Below are 21,073 nucleotides of genomic sequence, written 5' to 3' on the forward strand. Positions count from 1 at the left end.
GTCGTCTTCCATGATGAGAGTTGCTGCTTGACGAGGATCAGCGTTCTCTGGGAGTGTGAGATTACGTAAGACGCACTCTTCAAACAACTCTTAGGCTGGACGCAAACACCTTTGGACTTTCCATGAAAGAACAAACTCAAGACGATATCTGTCGTTAGGACACAACGAAAACCGAGAGACGGAAACAATACTGCAACATGCTCCAGATAGGAGTTAGCAGCTGAACCTAACGAACGTCGAACGTCGCGTTCGAAATTGCGAACTGAAAAATGCACAAATGCAACGAAAAAACTGAAGACGCAACTAATGCGTGACAAAAAGTGAACTAGAAGTTACGAAGGGATAGAACTGTTGCAATGCAATGCGTTCGAATGACGTATGATGAACGTCGTACGATGAAAGAACTGAGAACAGCACGTGGCGCGCGCTTATAAGCATGTAGCGGCGCCACTGCTGGCTTATGACAATCACGGTGAGGCCGAATTGAACAGATTGGCTCTCACACACCAGGTGGTAACACAGAATGACGTGTTTCACTGGGCTTTCAGTCGGTGTTTACAGGTACTCACATTTCATGCTTTTATATAGAAACAAAAAGTGGTAGACATATAAATTTGGTGTCTATCGATTCCTGAAATATTTCGAGAGAAAGTGAATGGGAAGTTTTTTTTCGAAATGGCTATAGAAGTTTAATAAAAACCTGTTCAAAGAGGGAGGAGAAAATTGCGTATTTTTTCACATTCGTGACGTCGCCGTAAAATACATACGGCATGTATCAGAAATGTATTAAAGTTATCCGATTCATCTCGTCTTCCTCTTTACAGTGAAACCACCCGCGTTAAAATCTGCGCGGTGGTTACCGAGAAAAAGCATAAAATATGTTCCATGGGAAATACATTGGCACGGGGAGCTGGTATGCCCTCTTAACAGTTGCTTTTTTTTACACAAACAGAGATATACATCAGTTGCGGTCACGTGTCCATGAACTGCCTCTATTATGCTATCTTAATAATAATAATAAAACGTTTTCTTACACCACCTTACGGAATGCTACATAAATCTGGAATATCCCATTCGCGTTTCTCTATCTTCTCCATTCGCGCTTCTCAGGTTAGACTAACCTCACCTAGCCCAACCTAACCTAAACTGCCACCAGAAATCGCGAATGTTCTATGAGCATTTGTGTGAGTTTTGATGGGCCGAGAATGAATGATTCGTTCTTGGTGAACGAATCAGTAGCTTGAACTGAGTGAATTGATTCACCTCCCCTAAAAAGATTCGTTCATTGATTCACCTTGAATGGGGGTCCTCAAACACTACAAAAAAAAAGAGGAAACATTCTGATTTCAAAATCATTTGACAGAGGTCGGCACGGCGCCATCTCTGAATACGAACTGCAATTCACTGCAGTCACAGTAGAGGTGAAAGATGAAAGTCACTGAAAAGGTTAGCCAGCTGTAGGACTCGAACCCACATCTTCTGGAGCCCTAGACCGGTAATCCAGAAGATGTGGGTTCGAGTCCTACAGCTGGCTAAACTTTTCAGTGACTTTCAACTTTCCTTGGTACTTTCTTAGGCAATTTGAGGCTTTGTATGTATTTGTTCTTTCTATGTTGTTCCAGTCTCAGAACATCATTTCTCTCATGTTCAACAGCAGAGGTGTGCGCTGCCGCGCCACGCCGCCGCCGGGTAATTTTTGCTGTCGCCGCCGCCGAGTCGCCTGAATCGCCGCGCCGCTGCCGCCGCCGGTTCGCTGATCAGCGCGCCACTGTCGGTGAACGAAATTTTAATTTAATTTTTCGCTACGGATTTTACAAGGCAAGTCAACAGGTGAAAACATGTGTTCCTGGGAATAATATTAGTGAGTTTTGGTGGATCGTACGCTATCGCCTTTGCGTACGTAAGGAATAGCGTTGGTGGTTATGCGCACGCGCAAAACGTAAAGAGAGCTTCGCGCACTGCGCAGAACCACTACGCTATCCCCTACGTACGCAAAGGCGATAGCGTACGATACACTAAAACTCTCTATTGTGACTGTCCCATAGACCGTCCAGTTATTACGGCGAACTGGAGCTTCGGCTCTCAGCAGCAATGAAACAGCAATGGCACCGCCAGCAAAAGATGGTAGCAACTTCGAGGAGTGCATTGGCAGTCACGGAGTAAAGATTGGGAGAAAGAAGACAAACATGCTAGTGTGAAGTCTCCCTCACAAATGCCCATAGCACGTTCGCGATTTCTGGTGACACTTTAGGCTAGGTTGGGCTTGGTTGGGTTAGGTTAGGTTAGCCAAACCAAATCTGAAGATGAATTCACACAGATCCCAACGGTGTCAGAAAAAGAAGACAAAAAAACTCCTTACATCAAGAGACAACTTCATCACAGAATGAACATCGCGATCATCATATTCGTACGAGAATGTTCCCACCATTTGAGTCCGTCACGGGCTGCAGAGAGAAACCCGGATGGCAGATTCCAGGAATACATCGCATTCAATAAGGTGTTATAAGAAGATGTATTTTCTAATTTAGATAGCATAATAAAAAAAGTACGGGTTTGGGAAGCAGGCAGTTTGTGGACGCGAGTCCGAAATAACCAACTAAAACGACTGTATCAAGAAATGATGCTACACCGGGTTGATTTTCACATTTCTAAATTGGTTCATACGCGAATCAGGTGTGGACCTAAGGGGGAGGGGGCATGGCTTGGTCCCCTTAAATTTCCGTCAATAAATAGCGCTTCAGTTGGCTTTAGGTAGCGCATTTGTATAGCATGTTGTCAAAGGTCGGAGCCCTGTACCCTGAGGAAAAATCCTGGATCCCCTACCGCACAGGATACACGTAAAGGACAAATCAAACAAAATACCGGTTTAACCGAATGAAGTGAGTTACGAATCGCATGGCGACGATAAGCATAGCCCCAGCGGTCAGTCGGGGTGCATGGGATTCCGTGTCATGAGGCTCTCTCGGAAGAGGCACTCACAGAGAGGCGGACGCAGCCAGTAAATGTGTAATTTGACTAAAGCGCTGAGTACAAAAAGCACTCTTATGCACATTGAGATTAATTGCGCCGCCATTGTGCGTCCGAGAAAGAGAAGAAAAATAACCCCGTCATAACTGCCGACGCAGAAACGGGGGACGCGTCTCGAAGGTTCCAGTACATCGCGTTGCATAAGGGTGGAATGAGTAAATAAACTTGATATTTCAGGAACAGAGATTTAGCGGACTATTCCAGTGTCCGATAGTGGTTCCACTTTTAGCTCATTTACAGTTTTGCCTTTTTCTCTTTCTCTCTCTTCACGTTAGGGTTTCTGTATAGTGATAAGAAACCGTAACAACGCATTCCTGTGAATTCCTATTAAAGCGCGCACGCTGGAAGCATTTATGTGCGACACGACCAGTATAAACAAAATATTTATATGAAAATGCGGCTTGGTGACCTACGAAGTGTCTGAAATAAATTTGAGGACAGTTGTTGAGTGCACCGCACTGACTACCAAGTTTTTAATCTGTTGTGGGGGCTGATTGACTCTTGTAATAGAGACGGCGCATGTAGCACCAGCTTGAACGACGGTTTGACGAAATAATGCAACTAGTTTTCACAGTTCTGAATTGGTGTTATATCTTTTGTGGAATTGATTTCCCTGCAGTTCGAAACATCTTTGGCTTAAATTACCATTTCGTGCCTCGAGTAAAGCCTGTTATGTTTTGTATCAATCGAAAAAGAATCTCACATAGAGGCGAACGCAGCCCGTAAAAATGTTATTTGACTAAAGTGACTTAAAGATGCTCTCTTATGCAGATTGTGATCGCCGGCATCATGCCCCCGAGAAAGACAGAAAATGCATCCCATTCCATAACCACCATAACTGCCTACGCAGAAAAGAGACGCCTCTTGAAGGTTCCAGTACGTCGCGCGTTTCCAAAACCGCATGGTTTTGACCAGTTTGGACCAGTATAGCTATTCCAGAAACCCTGCTGGAAATAGGAGGCTCGATCTCATTGAGCGCTCTGATAAATTTCAATGAGTTTCAATGAGAATTGAAGCGTGCAATTCGCGCAATGTGAATAACGCGCATATTCCTCATTGGAGTAATGGGAAGTGTTGCAGGAAAGCTGGCTTTATGTTTGGGCGCTGTAAAGGTGCTGTGGTGAAGCCCACTACAAGGGAATCAGAAACCAAGTCAACTAATTGGCCTAAACAGGTACCAATGCGAAACGATGAATTCCACTTGAACTAATGCGTTCCTATGTGTTATGCAGTGAAGACTGCCATCACGGAGTGATTGTGGAACCAATTGGGGCAATTGGTTCTAATGGCGTCGAATGAGCTGCATTCATTCCCCATTGAACTAATGTGATTATAAGCATGTTGTGCGGTGAAGACTGCTCGATGCACAGACGAATGTGGACGAATTTTGCGGAATTTCGCGTCTGAACGCGCATACTATAATTATAAAGGAGAATTTCCAATTCAACAAATATGATCCTCTGTGCTATGCAGCGAAGACTGTCATACGAATGAGCTGCATTAATTCCCCATTGAACTAATGTGATTAAGCATGTTGTGCGGTGAAGACTGCTCCATGCACAATGAAGACTAACTTTGCGGAATTTCGTCTGAACTAATTGTCGTTTCCAATTGAACTAGTACGATCGTATGTGCTATGCAGCGAAGACTGCCATCATGAGGGAATTGTGATGTGGAACAGTTATACATGGAATTAATATAAAGGAGCCATCATTCCTTATTGAACTATTAATGTGATTGTGCATTTTGCGCAGTGGCACAGACTTCGACGAATTCGTCCAATTGAAAGCAAATGTCTTCTGCACAGTGTACGCATCCCACTCCAACTTGTTTCTGTGGTATCCCATACAGGGAGCTTTATAATTACCAATTAGCTTACATTTCAGTGAAACATACATTTTGTCATATATGGAAGAGCAGATATTGAAGTTGATAAAATTGAACTTGTACAATGTATTTAATTGAGAATATGTAAAAAAAAACAAAGTGTAGCAAAGTGTGCGCAAGGAAAAGAACGAGACTTTATTAAGTGTAATATACATTCGCATTTCAGCTTTATTGAAATAAAATTAGAAATATTGCTTTCCAGTGCACAAAATATGACAACAAACATAGAACAACGCAAATTCACACAAACAGACCTATATTTACACAAAAGTAACAATGAAATCGAACCAACACAACATGTCATCACAGTCAGGAAACATGCCTTCTGTTGTTGCAAATCCGTGCATCGTATACAGTGACTTCTCATTAATATGATGATCAGAGTTCCCATGGATATTGGTCAAATAAAGCAAACAGTCATACTAATGAAAAATGGCCTCTACTGAACGTACGACCACAACAGGGACTGAAAAGTCTGCGTCATTATGACTCTTTAGTTTCAGGAAAGCTCACAGCCTTCTTAAGCACTTGAGCACTTTGGTGGTCCGAAATGCTGTGTGAGTAGAGTTCTTCGTTTTTGGATTTTATGATTTTTGAAATTCGTGGGGTGTGAGAATCGTGTGCTATTTACACACCAGAATTCAGGCAGAAATAGGGCGCTACAATATCTGTTATGTCATCAGGGAATTTACGGGTGAAACGAAAGGCATATGAAACAAAGCACTGCTCTGACACTGGAACGAGAAACAACAATTTTTGCATTTCCGCTCAGAACTGGTGCAGTGAATGACCGCGGTATTCAAACACTTGCTGGAGGCCCACAAAAGCTCATCTTTGACTCCTGCTGGATGGGATTATAAGAGGAGGACAAATAGCTCTCTTTGTTGATATTATGATTCACTTTTCCTGACGGTTTACCTAGAATGACAACTTGGAGGACCACAACAAGTTTGGGTAGATATCAAGCTTCACTTGAATTCTTGAAAACTCGTCGGAGGGGGGGAATTATCGTAAAAAAATCATTTAACCCGAAAAAGAACCCTATGTATGAGTATGAGTGATCACCAACATCAGGAGTCATCTGAATCCTTGGTGCCTTAATCTAACATTCTGCCCTCTGCCTGAGGTATGTGGTAGACTATACCATGTGATGCAGTCATAATAACTAGGTGGATTTACATTGTGATGAAACAATTCTCAAGAAAAATGCTCATAAAACAAGTGTGATGCAATATCATGGGTAATATAAGAGTTCACTGTAATACGAGTTCAAAAATGACGAGTATTAACTCAATTAAAAGTATTATCCGCAGAAGTAGCATTCAGATTGGTACATCAAAACGTTTCGCACTGAGCTTTTGGGAGATAACCCAAGTAAGTTATTCATTTTCAACCTTGTTTGGTAGCTTGCTCACTACACATTCCACGTCATTCAACGGCATCCACATACACCTGGATTCCAGAGCATCAGGGGCACATGATCTTATTCGTCCCGAGGAGGAGCATACTGTGAGATGAGGACTAAAAAACTCATGAGCACAATCATATTCCATAAGCAGCAGCACACATTCCATTTCAGCAGCACTTTCGTAGACACAGATACGAAGTATTTCAGCATATGAACCATCTGTAAGACAAACTGTCCTATTGTTTCGTCGGTGCGATCTAGAATAGTCAGTCGAATGATACATTGTTCTTTTCATTATCATTCGCTTGTAAACAGTGCTGGAGGAAGGCAATGTCACTGCTACATCTCTAAATGTGTGCACCGGCCCATGTCTGACGCCTTTGCCAACAACGCGCACCGATCCAACTTTTAAAGTTTGTCGTAGTGGATCATGTTCAAATAGGTGATCTGCGTAATCAGTGACGAATGGCTGTACATTGTAGAGGCTGCTAAAGTATGGCACAGACCGGAAAAGCAAGAAGTTCTGCACGATTTGAAGCGATACAGACCGAGTTCCTTTAAATAATTTTAGCAGAAGCCCATTTGCTGCTTCAAAGGGGAATCCAGAATGGGCCCACAGAGGACCATAGTCTACAACACTTTTTGCAAGATGTGTGAGGCAGTGAACATTGAATGACATTGCTGCTTTGCCATACAACGACTCCATCTTGCAGACAAATTCAAGCAGCAAACAATCTGCCTTGTTTATGTCTGATCTGCTCAGAGAGTCCTTGAGTAGAATAAACATGGCTTCTGATAGGAGCGCGAAATGCTTCAAGTACTTTTCCTGAAGGATACGTTTGAGACATGGAAAAGCATAAAAAAGCAACCATGACTTCCATTCGGAGGCTTTCCATAGACGATGATCAGTTATGCCCCTGGGCAACCTCGAGACACTGTATGGTGGGGACATCTGCATGATTCTTTTGTTGATCAGATTGATTGTTGACTTCTTGCCAATATAATAGAGCTCTTTGGCTTCAGACAACCACAGGCCAGTCACAGTGCGCACAACCCCCAACAGAACTGTGTGCATATAGTCTGGCACAAACCCGGACACTATGCCAAATGTGGGTAGATTAATTAGTGCAGCAGGTCCCTTAAATCCACAAACAGGGCGGTTCTCCTCCAGTGCCTTTTGCATCTGCCTCAAGGCTTGACCATCAGTTCGTTGTTCAGGTGTTTCAGAAGTCACAGGAAACCTCATGGCTTTAGCAAAATGTTCACCCTCGTGGCAACACCAGTTGCATCCATAATATCCATGAAATCCTATGTGGTTTTGCATGGGAGCCCGTGCCACTGAGTCCACACAACAGCACAGCCCAACAAATCTGCTAGTAATCATATTCCCTGATGTACTCTTCCACCTCACGCCACTGAATACTTTTTTGGCATCTTCCACGAAGAGTCCAAGGAACATGTTCATATCCGGTTTATTCTTCCCATACCACATCCCAGCTAAGAGCATGTGTTTCTGTCTCAGGGTGGGTGGTAGTTCATTTATCATGACATGTATGGGCCACACTGAAGTGTTTGTTGACTTAAACACCTGTGCCCCATCAGTGTTGAATGAATATGAAAAATTCTCTGGTGATGACAGCACTTCACCGGGCTGAGATAAGGCTGTGTACTTCCTGCCATCTAAGATATCTTCAAAATTCTTTGTCTGACTCTTTATCCTGTCACGTCTGTAGCTGAGGTGCTCCTGAATGCAGGGATTGTTTTCAAAGAGAAACTGAATTTGTGGACCAAGAGGCAACATGATGAGCGATGAAACATTTTTGACATTCCATTCAGTGTTGCAGTTGGTGCATTTTACTCTCTTGCTTGCGGTCTTCCTTTTATGTCCCAGATGGAATGAGCAGCGCGGGCAGTACAGATGATGCGAAACATGCTCAGCTTTTATTGGGAAAACCTTCTTGTCGGCAGAATGTTGCTCTGAAATATTGTGTTAATGAGGACCAGCAGGTCCAGCAAAGCACGTTTCGTTGGCTGGTGTCGGCTGACGTATGCAAGGGCCAGCACCATAACATCAGCAATCGTTGTGGATACACACTTGCACACATTTGCACTGAGGATGTCAGTGTCAAAAGACTGATCGCCCTGTTCATAGCTGTGAGAAGTGGGGTCGTTTTCAACGTCACTACTGGTGGGATCCACATCGGCAATCCAAGCAGAAGCTCCTGCTGGAGGTCCGGAAGAGGTGCCACAGGTCCAAGAGCATGAAGCAACCTAAGAAAGAAGAACTGTTGGCCACACAAACAATATTTGCAAAAAATTTTACTCCATACCATAACCTCAATCTTAAAGGACCTCTGAGGTGACCCCCAATGTTTTTTTTTGTTTTTGTTTCTGGGTTCAAAGTGTTCTCCAATGAAATAAACAAACAAAAATAGTTCTTGTGAACGAATGATGAGCATTGGTAAGCTACAGAGTGACGTTTGCTACTCTCCTCAGCTGCACAGTGACGTACGGCAGAACGGCTCAAACATACATAAGCGATGTGTGAGCTACTAAACACACAAAGAAACAGGGCACAGAGCCTTCACCAAGTCATGGGAGCATTGTGTCTGCTGTCCACGGCTGCTTTCTCAGATTTTTTGTTGTTGTAAATTCGACTGCGCAGCCATAACGCGCCGCAGAGCAAACATATTTTACATCGTGACTCCTGGTGGACAGCATGACAGGTAAGGCAGGATGATGCCACCTCATTGCTCCTTCAAAAGGAATATTTTTAAAAGCATACAGTGTGGTAAATATCCTATGCAATGTCCCGCAGCTGTGAACAGCACGCATATGTGTCCGCGTCCGACAATACAGTCAATTCACACTCTACCAGCCCTGTGGCACAGGATGGGGTACCTCTGGTACCCTGAGTGCACTGCTCGGAACTGCATGGAGCCAAGAAGTGGAGGGAACCCCGTATTGAGCCCTCACTGGTTTCTAGTACGTAAGACTGGCTTACTCACTTCGTCGGATGAGGTGTCGGGAAGGACTGCTCTGCTCTGTGTGGGATGTCCCTCGTGGTCGGAATCGTGCTGGAACGGACACAGATTGGGTAAGGTTTGGAGTCAATTCACACTCTACCAGCCCTGTGGCACAGGATAGGGTACCTCTGGTACCCCGAGTGCACTGCTCGGAACTGCATGGAGCCAAGAAGTGGAAGGAACCCCGTATTGACGGCCCTCACTGGTTTCTAGTGTCGAGGCTAGGAGGCAAAGAGCAGACAAGAGCTCGGGTTCGTGCCAGAATCTCGACTGTTTATTCTGCAGCGGCGCGCTATGCTCGAGATGAACGGGATGGTCGATGATGATGACGGTGCCGCTACATGGACCCCCCCCCCCCCCCCTAGCGAAGCGATATCAGTGGTGGGTGGTGCTGAGGGGACGAGCCCAATGAACACGGCGACGGCGAACTGGCTGCGTGGTGTCTTCTGGGAGAAATTGATGCGGAGGCAAACTGGGAGGCGTGGTGGCAGGAGACACGTCAACGGGGCTTTCAATGAAGGCCGGCTTCAGCCTGTCAATAGATACAGTGTCCTGGCGGCCAGCGAGCTGAAGCGTGAAATGTTTCGGCGACCGCTGCAGAACCTTGTAGGGACCGTCGTATGTGGGCTGCAGAGGCTTTCGGGGCGCGTCATGGCGAATGAAGACGTGAGAAGCCGTTTCAAGAAGGGGGTGACGATAGGTGGAGGGCTGCGCAGGTGAGCGGGGTCGGACGGCTGGTAGGGCTTGCATGACCGTGCGCAGGCGTTCGGGGTAGGTTGTCGGGTCGGTATGGGCGATTGGCGAGGGATGCGCAAAGAATTCGCCAGGCAGGCGTAAAGTAGTCCCGTAAACCATCTGGGCAGGTGAGCACTGCAGGTCCTCCTTGACGGTGGCCCTAAGGGACAGCAGGATGAGGGGGAGGGCGTCGGTCCAGGAAGCGGGGGATACAGACTTGAGGGCTGTTTTAATCCGGCGGTGTAAGCGTTCAACCATCCCGTTGGCTGCAGGGTGGTAAGCCGTTGTTCTTGTACGGGATGTGCCAAGCAAGTTTGTCAGTTGAGTGAAAAGGGCGGACTCAAATTGCCGTCCGCGGTCCGTTGTGACGACTGAGGGGACGCCAAAGCGGGCGACCCAAGCTTGTACGAAGGAAACGGCGACGGTGGCGGCTGTGATGTCGGGGAGGCAGACGACTTCGGGCCAGCGCGTAAAGCGATCGATCATTGTGAGGAGGTATCGATGGCCGTTAGATGAAGGCAGGGGACCGACAATGTCCAGGTGGATATGGTCAAAGCGAGAGTCTGGTGGTAGGAACTGAGCTGGTGCGGTCTTGGTGTGCCTGGAAACTTTGCATCGCTGGCACGGTACGCAGGAACGGACCCAACGCTTGATATCAGCTTGCATACGTGGCCACACATACCACGAAGAGATCAACTTCTGGGTGGCGCGGATCCCGGGGTGTGCCATGGAGTGCAGCTGATCAAATACGGGTCGGCGAGCGGCCCGAGGAAGAAATGGGCGTGGGCTGCCGGTTGACAAGTCGCAGCAAATGGTACCTCCAACCCCTGGGAGAGGAATGTCTTGGAGTTGAAGGCTGGTCCGAGAGGAGGAACGGTAAGACTGGAACTCATCGTCCGTGCGCTGCAGGTCAGCTATGGCGGCGAAGGTTAACGGTGCGGACGAATCGCGGGTCAGTCCGGCAATACTGACACGGCTGAGGGCGTCAGCAACAGGGTTCCGAATGCCGGGTAGATGTCTGATGTCCGTTGTAAATTCAGACACGAATGAGAGGTGCCGCTGCTCTCTTGATGAATGATGCGTGCTCGGAGATTGGAAAGCGCAGACGAGCGGCTTGTGATCTGTGAAGATCGTGAAAGTTCGTCCTTCAAGAAAATGGCGAAAATGCTTCGTGCTCAGGTAGATGGCAAGCAGCTCACGGCCAAAAGTGCTGTAGCGCGTTTCAGGGGGTCTCAACTTCCGGGAAAAGAAGCCAATGGGTTGCCAGTCGGTATGGTCATCAGACATGTTCTGCTGCAGGACGGCTCCAACTGCGGTTGAAGATGCGTCCACCATAAGACAGGTTGGCGCATCTGGGCGGGGGTGGGCGAGGAGCGTGGCGTTAGCTAAAGCCTGCTTAATGTTGTCGAAAGCTGCTATGGCGTCATCCGTCCAAGTTAGAGGTCGAGAAGATTGCGGTTTGGTCGAGAGGAACTTCTCGAGGGGCAGGATGATCTTAGCACAGCGTGGGACAAATCGCCGGTAGAAGTTAACGAGTCCGAGAAAATTGCGGAGCTTGCTGAGAGAAGCAGGACGGGGAAAATCGGAAATGACCTGGACTTTGGATGGAAGCGGCTTGACGCCTTGAGAAGAGATATGGTGGCCCAGGAACTCAAGAGACGAAGCGCCAAATTGACTCTTGCTGGCGTTGATGATAATGCCATGGGCGGAAAGCCTGGAGAACAGTGCACGTAGGTGATCGGCGTGTTCCTCGATGGATGAGCTGGCGACAAGAATGTCATCGATGTAAGCATACGCGAAAGGTAGACCACGGATGACCGAATCAATGAAGCGCTGAAAGGATTGTGGGGCATTTCGCAGCCCAAACGGCATCCTGAGAAACTCGAATAGACCAAATGGGGTGGTAATGGCCGTTTTGGGTATATCCTCCTCAGCGACGGGTATCTGATGATAAGCCCGGACTAGGTCTACCTTCGAAAAGATGGTGGCGCCATGAAGGAAGGCTGTAAAGTCGTGGACGTGGGGCACCGGGTATTGGTCGGGGATGGTAACTCGATTGAGAGCCCGATAGTCCCCACAGGGACGCCAATCACCTGTCTTCTTCGGCACCATGTGTAGCGCCGATGCCCAGCTGCTAGAAGAGGGACGAATAATTCCCATGTCAAGCATGTGGTTAAATTCTTCACGAGCGATCTTCAGCTTTTCCGGGGGCAGTCGGCGTGGTCGAGTAAACACAGGTGGCCCTTTAGTCTCGATGTGATGGACTACACGATGCATTACTGGCTTCGACCAGTCAGGTGGCCGGGTGAGTTCGGGGAAGTCCTTAAGAATGGCGCTGAAGGCATTGCTGGTGTCGTGGTTGTTGGGAATCGACGAGGACGTTTCTGCCCACGCGAGTACCGAAAGAGAAGGAGGGATCGCGAGCCAGGCACTCGGGCCTGTACCTTCGTTCAGGCAGTTTGGATCCGCCCCTCTGGAATAAAGTGGGACCATATTCATGACAGCGGGTCTCCGAGTTTCCTTCGTGTAACATATATTTGTTGGTGCCGAAACCCGGGAGGATGTTGGGGCTGATCGCGAAGGCGACGAAGCTGCGAAAGGAGTCTGGCCTCTGCAATCGTTCGGTTGTCCGCTAGTTCGCCGAAGTAGGAGTCCTTGATGAGAAGCGGAACTTCATAACGATTGCCTATCTTGGCCACCTGGTGCTCAAACTCATCCAACGCTGGATGCAAGTGCATGGGATCGGAGGGGTCATCGGTGATTCCGATGGCGTCTAACCGCCACATTTCGGCCGGGTCAATGTCGGATTCACATGGCGGTCCTGCGAACGAGAGCGCGGTAGTGACGGCAGTACAGGCTGAGGCGGAGACGGGGTAGGCTCCTTGGACTAGCCATCCAAAGCGGGTTTCGACTGCGGTGAGACCAGGGGTGAGACGGCGAATATTGCCTGACACGAGTGTCCAGTAAATATCGGATCCGATGAGAACACTGATGTGGGCGTCGGCGACGCTATCGGGAAGCGGGGCATCGGCCGCAGCAAGCCCTAGGTCACGCAGTTTGTCGAGGGCCAGTATGTCCAGAGGCTGGGTAGTGACAGAGCACACTGCCGGAACTTCGAGAGCCTCTATAATGAGAGGACAATGAGCGTGCTGACTAGTCAAGGCATAACTAGTCAAGGGAAGGACTAGCCATCTCCTGCAGCAATATCATGACACGATATCGGAGTACTTCTCAGAAGGTCATGCAGAAGAGGTGCCCAACATGTCGAGCCGACCGTCGAACCTCTAATACCTTCCTCATCATGCAGTCATACGCCAAGATGCCGTGACAACGAAGGTTCGGGTAGTCTTCGACGCCTCCTCGCATATGCCCGGCGAACTCTCGCTGAATCAAGTTCTGCACAAAGGCCCGAATCTCAACGCTGACCTCCTCGTGCAACTTATCGCGTTCCGCTGCCATCCTTTGGTACTGATTGCAGACATTCGCAAGGCCTATCTGCAGATCGCGATCCGTCCCGAGGATCGAGACGCTTGCGTTTCCTTTGGATCAAGAAGCTACCTTCACCTCAAGAACCCCTACCGGACATCCAGGAATGGCGAATGACTCGAGTTCCATTCGGCGCCTCTTCCAGTCCATTTTTACTCGCCGCCACACTACGTCATCATCTCGCAGGCGCGGCCGACCGATACCCGGATACCACCGAACGCTTAAAACATGGCTTTTATGTCGACGACCTCATTGTCGGAGCAACCTCCGACGACGACGCCTTCCGACTCTATCAGGACGCCGTTTCAATCTTGGCCGAAGCTGGCATGGAGCTCCGCAAATGGGCGTCTAACTCCCCAACCATGAATAGTCAGTTTCTACACGACGGCCTTGCCTATGACAACGTGTCGACTCAGCCTATGATCAAAGTGCTAGGACTCCTCTGGCATCGACCCACCGACGAAATCACCTTCGACGTCGGTTCGGTCGTCGTGTACATCGCCGATCACCCGGTCACCAAGAGGACCATTCTCCATGCACTAGCCCGCATCTTCGACCCCCTGGGGTACTTGACCCCCTTCACCATATTCGCGCGCCTGTTGTTTCAGTCGTTGTGGAGTCTCGGTTACGGTTGGGATGCCCCGCTTGCTCCCCAGCAACGCTCCGGTTGGACCGAATGGTGTTCGCAGTTACCAACCCTTAACACCATACGCTTGGCTCGCCACCTGACAGCGGTATGTGACCTCGCGAATTCGTCTGGCGAGCTTCACGTTTTCGCTGACGCCAGTCCGCGCGCCTACGGAGCGGCGCTATACCTTCGAACGATCGCCTCCCAAGGCCAGTGGAACTGCAGTCTTCTCATCACCAAAGGCCGGGTGGCTCCGCTCAAGACCATCTCCCTTCCACGCCTTGAACTCATCGGATGCCTCGCCGCCGCAAGGCTCGCCGCTCACATCCGGCAACTTCCGTTGCTCACATCTCTACCCACTTATTTTTGGTCCGATTCCACAATAGCATTGCACTGGATCACAGCCGACCCACCGTCCAAACCTGCCTTTGTTCAGCACCGCGTCACCGAAATCAAACGCCTCTCTGCCGGTCACACGTGGCGTCATTGCCCCGGACAAGAGAACCCCGCTGATCTTGTCACTCGCGGTGTGTCTGCTCAGCGACTCGCCGCCGAACCCCTGTGGTGGCACGGCCCACACTGGCTCACCATGCAGGCAGACTCCTGGCCTTCTCGGCCCTCTTCAAGCTTAACTCCAGTCCCGCAAGATGAAGAACGCGTCACGCAGACCACTGTCTGCCCCGCTCCCTCGCTCAGGTTACCGGCTATTTTCGATTTAGACCGCTACGGCAATCTAAGCACTGTTCTCCGGATTACCGCTTGGGTACGCCGCTTCGTCGCTAACGCTCGTCACACGGCGTCGCCCGTACGCGGTCCCCTAACCGCACGCGAGCTTGATCAGGCAGAAATCTACTGGCTTCGGCGGTCGCAAGGTGACGTCTTCGTCGGCGAGATTTCCGCGCTTCAGCGCGGCGAGCAGCTCGCTCGATCATCAGCCATCAGACTCTTCCGACCTATACTGGACGGTGACGGCATTCTCCGTGTCGGTGGCCGCCTTGAAGCCCTCTCCGACCCAAGTGACCTAAAACACCCTATCTTGCTCCCAAGCCATCACCGCCTCACGGCCCTCATTATCATGTATGCCCACCTCCACCTCTGCCATGCAAGCATTCATACAACGCTCCTCGATCTCCGCGACAGATACTGGCTGCTCAAGGGACGACAAACTGTTAAACGCGTACTTCGTCAGTGCCTGCGGTGCCGCCGCACGAGACTTCGTCCAGAATCCGCGCCTGTCGCCCCACTACCTCGCGAGCGGATAACACCGACCACCGCCTTCGACGTCACTGGCGTGGACTTCTGCGGTCCGCTGTATGTCCGAGTCAGCTCAAGCGCCTCATCTAAAGCATACGCGGCCCTCTTTACGTGTGCGGTGACTCGAGCAATTCACCTCGAGCTCGTCACTAATATGACCGCCCCGGCTTTTCTTCTCGCTTTCCGCCGTTTCGTCGCCCGACGCGGTGTTCCATCACTTGTATACTCCGACAACGCCCGCACGTTCCACCGATGCGCTCACCTCCTCACTCTCCTGTCCACGGAACCCGTCCAAGATTTCGCCAGCAATCTTCGCATCACTTGGAGGTTTAACCCCCCTTCCGCCCCCTGGTGGGGTGGGTGGTGGGAGCGCATGATCCGCACGGTGAAATCATCCCTAAGACTGACCCTCGGCCATAGTCGCAAGACATTGGAAGAACTGGTCACCATCCTTCACGAAGTCGAAGCGGCCGTAAACAGCAGACCCCTCACTAGCATATCCACGGATCCTCAAGAGGTGCTCCCTCTAACCCCGTCTCATTTCCTCGTCGGGAGTCGTATTGCCAGGCTGCCGCTTCTCGAGAACGTCCAGCAACAGAGCACGCCCTTGACGTTACGCAGACGGAGCGAACGACGCCAGCAAGCCATTGAAGTGTTCTGGAAGCGCTGGAAAAGGGAATATCTCCTCCAGCTCCGTTCTGCGCACCAAGGTGCTGGCGGATCTCCTACAGCTCTGAAGCCTGGTGATCTTGTCATCGTTGAAGACGACCGCCTCCCACCATTGTTGTGGAAAACCGCCATCGTTGTAGCCACACACCCGGGGCGCGACGGGATCGTCCGGAGCTTCACTATCAGACTCGCAAACGGAAGAGAAACGTCACGTCCTGCTCAGCGTCTGTACCTGCTAGAGGCCCACGAGGACACCACTGCCGCCCCCGGGAGGATGTTGGGAATCGACGAGGACGTTTCTGCCCACGCGAGTACCGAAAGAGAAGGAGGGATTGCGAGCCAGGCACTCGGGCCTGTACCTTCGTTCAGGCAGTTTGGATCCGCCCCTCTGGAATAAAGTGGGACCATATTCATGACAGCGGGTCTCCGAGTTTCCTTCGTGTAACATGGTAAAAGGCAACACGTAAAGATGACAAGGAAGAACGTATGCCAGTGACAGCTAGGTTAGTATTGGAATCAATGAGCTTGCGAGTGCGGATGTCGACCAAGAGGTGGTAGTTGTTCAAGAAGTCCGCGCCCAAAATTGGTTGGTTGACGTGGGCGACCAGAAACATCCAGCGGAATTCGCGCCGGAGACCCAAGTTGAGCGTTAAAGAGCGCTGCGCGAATACAGGGATCTTCGAACCGTTGACGGCAGTAAGGTGGTACAGAGGGGATTGCCGACTGTCAGTGCTGGTCGCTGGAATAACGCTGACCTCTGCGCCAGTATCAAGTAGGAAACGTCGGGTGGAGTTACGGTCGCGGATGTAGAAGAGGCGACTGGATGAGGGGCTTGGACCATTTGTCGCCATTAATGGTCCGCCGGAGAGTTTTCCGCATTCCATGAGCACGGCAAGAGACAGTGGTACGCGTCTGCGCCGAACCGACGATGGTACCAGCAAATGGACGAGACTGGGCTCCGGGCTCTGCTGGGCGAACGGCCGTTAGAAGGGCGACGTGGACTACTGCTTGGTCTTCGGCGTCGGGAGGCGCGGGGTTGACGAGGCTGTGCATGGGAAGCGGCAATAATGCTCGCGAGGCTCCGAAATTCGCGGCAGAGGTCGTCAATCTGAGAATGGGAGGTGATTGGCGCGCTCTGCGCAGCAGCATTGTTGTGGCTGGGGACAGCAGGTGGAAACTGTGACACTGCGGATATGGCGGGAGATGGACTCGCCACCTCAACAACGGCATCAGCGAGTGTAGCCAATTGGTCCAGTGTCATGTTGGAAGCTGTGGCCAGGACCATCTGCACATTTTGTGGCAGGCGTTGAAGAAAAAGCTCACGGAGCAGGGTGTCGTCCATGGACGCAGAATTGTCTCCGAGCAATTGCCGCATGCGCCGTAAAAGCTGGGTGGGGCGTCGATCTCCTAGCTCCTCGGCCGAGAGGAGCTGTTGTAAACGGGAGCGGCTGGAAGCTGTTGTGCGCTGGAGGAGGGCTTTCTTGAGTTGGTCGTACGGCGTTGTAGGGGACGGGTTAGCCAGAACGTCATATACCTCGTCTGCTGCGGTTGGAGTAAGGGCAGAGATGACGTGGTAGAATTTTGTTTGCTGGGATGTGACGCCGGCGAGGCTGAATTGGGCTTCCGCCTGGATGAACCATACCCCGGGGTTGCGGTCGAAGTATTGCGGAAGTTTGACAGCAACAGCGGACAGCGAAGGCTGTGGGACTGAACTGGCTGAGGGTTCGTCGCGGGACATGGCTTCGCAAGGTTGGCGAACGTAGAAGTTCGGGTCACCAGATTGTCGAGGCTAGGAGGCAAAGAGCAGACAAGAGCTCGGGTTCGTGCCAGAAGCTCGACTGTTTATTCTGCAGCGGCGCGCTATGCTCGAGATGAACGGGATGGTCGATGATGATGACGGTGCCGCTACACTAGTACGTAAGACTGGCTTACTCACTTCGTCGGATGAGGTGTCGGGAAGGAGTGCTCTGCTCTGTGTGGGATGTCCCTCCTGGTCGGATTCGTGCTGGAACGGACACAGATTGGGTAAGGTTTGGAGTCAATTCACACTCTACCAGCCCTGTGGCACAGGATAGGGTACCTCTGGTACCCCGAGTGCACTGCTCGGAACTGCATGGAGCCAAGAAGTGGAAGGAACCCCGTATTGACGGCCCTCACTGGTTTCTAGTACGTAAGACTGGCTTACTCACTTCGTCGGATGAGGTGTCGGGAAGGAGTGCTCTGCTCTGTGTGGGATGTCCCTCCTGGTCGGATTCGTGCTGGAACGGACACAGATTGGGTAAGGTTTGGAGTAAATTCACACTCTACCAGCCCTGTGGCACAGGATGGGGTACCTCTGGTACCCTGAGTGCACTGCTCGGAACTGCATGGAGCCAAGTGGAGGGAACCCCGTATTGACGGCCCTCACTGGTTTCTAGTACGTAAGACTGGCTTACTCACTTCGTCGGATGAGGTGTCGGGAAGGACTGCTCTGCTCGGTGTGGGATGTCCCTCCTGGTCGGATTCGGGCTGGAATGGACACAGATTGGGTAAGGTTTGGAGTCAATTCACACTCTACCAGCCCTGTGGCACAGGATGGGGTACCTCTGGTACCCTGAGTGCACTGCTCGGAACTGCATGGAGCCAAGAAGTGGAGGGAACCCCGTATTGACGGCCCTCACTGGTTTCTACTACGTAAGACTGGCTTACTCACTTCGTCGGATGAGGTGTCGGGAAGGAGTGCTCTGCTCTGTGTGGGATGTCCCTCCTGGTAGGATTCGTGCTGGAACGGACACAGATTGGGTAAGGTTTGGAGTCAATTCACACTCTACCAGCCCTGTGGCACAGCATGGGGTAGAGGTACCCTGAGTGCACTGCTCGGAACTGCATGGAGCCAAGAAGTGGAGGGAACCCCGTATTGACGGCCCTCACTGGTTTCTAGTACGTAAGACTGGCTTACTCACTTCGTCGGATGAGGTGTCGGGAAGGACTGCTCTGCTTGGTGTGGGATGTCCCTCCTGGTCGGATTCGTGCTGGAATGGACACAGATTGGGTAAGGTTTGGAGTCAATTCACACTCTACCAGCCCTGTGGCACAGGACGGGGTACCTCTGGTACCCCGAGTGCACTACTCGGAACTGCATGGAGCCAAGAAGTGGAGGGAACCCCGTATTGCGGCCCTCACTGGTTTCTAGTACGTAAGACTGGCTTACTCACTTCGTCGGATGAGGTGTCGGGAAGGACTGCTCTGCTTGGTGTGGGATGTCCCTCCTGGTCGGATTCGTGCTGGAATGGACACAGATTTGGTAAGGTTTGGAGTCAATTCACACTCTACCAGCCCTGTTGCACAGGACGGGGTACCTCTGGTACCCCGAGTGCACTACTCGGAACTGCATGGAGCCAAGAAGTGGAGGGAACCCCGTATTGCGGCCCTCACTGGTTTCTAGTACGTATAAGAGTGGCTTACTCACTTCGTCGGATGAGGTGTCGGGAAGGACTGCTCTGCTCTGTGTGGGATGTCCCTCCTGGTCGAATTCGTGCTGGAACGGACACAGATTGGGTAAGTTTGGGAGTCAATTCACACTCTACCAGCCCTGTGGCACAGGATGGTGCAATATGTTCAAAGCCCAAATAAATCATAGCCTTTGGCTTACTTATAGCACGATCTAGGCACCTGCACTGCATACGTGTATGCATGAAAATCTGTTGAGAATCTTGCGGAAATGTGCGTTTTCCTTCCCAACAAACAACAGATGTTCAGACGATGTCTGTAGGATATCCCATTTTGGACAATGGGATATCCCTGGGAGCAGCCTGAATATCCCATAGATATCCATGCGACATACAGGAGACCAGGATATGGGCACTGTTTGGACGTCGCAGGTATCTCCCTGCGATGTCACCTCGGGATATTGGGACAAATGTGGGACATTTATGAACCGTTGTTCTGACGGTTAAAATTTAATGTAATATGCACTTCTTTCACTTGATGCATGACGACGCCACGGTGATATTAACGGAAAGTAGCCTACATATCTACAAAACATATACATATGGTAATTAATGAACGTAAGTGTGTTTAAAGGTGCTCTCATCCCAAAAATAAGAGTGGTCCCCCATTGTGCGCCCCCTTCTACCCCACCGCGTACGCGGAGGGATACCAGAGCATCCACAATAGATCAAGAAAAGATCTTCCCGGAACAGGACCGCAAGCGGTACTGTGTACAATAGTATGTATTGGCATCGGAGCGGAAGACCAGTCAACAGACTGGCTCCCTCTAACGTTTCACACGGACTAAACTAAGGCTACGTACTAAGGCTGTGTACAATAGAGTGTGTTGCCGAAATGGCTGGAGCATATACTGAAATAAAAGTTGTGGCACGTTCATTATAAGAATATTGCGGCGCAAGACATATGTAACGGTGAGGGGGTGCGTCTTTGCAGTTAATTCGTGTATGTGCAGATTCAAGGTAGCCAATAACGTTTCTGACATTCCTTCCTATCGAGTATTGTGTTTTTAATTCAGGCTATTGTCTATAATGTGCTTACCTGTCGAGTGGAGCTGTAAAAGTGATCGAATTCTGTTGCTCGACAAGTGTCACGCACAGATAGATACGTTACATGGCCAGCTGCACGCGAGCGATAGAGATACATAATGGTTTTACTTGTTCCCCCATATCTAGTTAAGGTTCACAGAAGTTTTTGCTTGCTCTCAGCGCACGAAAAAAGTTGCTGTCCAGATAACATGTGAAACATCACATATTTATCCGTATATCTCCAGGCGAGGTCCTGGCGACATCCCACTGACGCTCAGTGGTTCGAATCAGTTCAGTACCAAAAATCTGGTATATACTAGATCTTGCATGGATACCTCGGGGATGCAGGCTTCTTCTTTTCAAACATCCAAAGCGCGATATCCTACGGACGTCCCTGGGATATCAGTTATTTACTGGGTAAAACAAACGCGAATGTTGT

The 21,073-nt window shown here is 50.2% G+C and overlaps 2 protein-coding genes across 2 annotated transcripts; both read right to left on the minus strand.

The window, feature by feature from the left end:
- Window positions 1-8,288: 8,288 nt before the first annotated feature.
- Window positions 8,289-20,775, minus strand: LOC135373339 (uncharacterized). Its single transcript, XM_064606557.1, has 9 exons — window positions 20,764-20,775; window positions 19,569-19,637; window positions 19,315-19,383; window positions 19,063-19,131; window positions 18,931-18,982; window positions 18,560-18,775; window positions 18,310-18,378; window positions 18,057-18,125; window positions 8,289-8,593 (listed from the first exon to the last, which is right to left on the minus strand). The coding sequence occupies exons 1-9, from the start codon at window positions 20,773-20,775 to the stop codon at window positions 8,505-8,507; spliced, it is 714 nt and encodes a 237-aa protein (XP_064462627.1). The 3' UTR covers window positions 8,289-8,504.
- LOC135373301 (uncharacterized) lies at window positions 16,971-17,858 on the minus strand. The gene has a single exon (XM_064606523.1). It carries the CDS (start codon window positions 17,856-17,858, stop codon window positions 16,971-16,973), a length of 888 nt encoding a protein of 295 aa, XP_064462593.1.
- Window positions 20,776-21,073: the final 298 nt, after the last annotated feature.

This window comes from Ornithodoros turicata, unplaced genomic scaffold (genome assembly GCF_037126465.1).
Source record: "Ornithodoros turicata isolate Travis unplaced genomic scaffold, ASM3712646v1 Chromosome23, whole genome shotgun sequence".
Taxonomy (NCBI): domain Eukaryota; kingdom Metazoa; phylum Arthropoda; class Arachnida; order Ixodida; family Argasidae; genus Ornithodoros; species Ornithodoros turicata.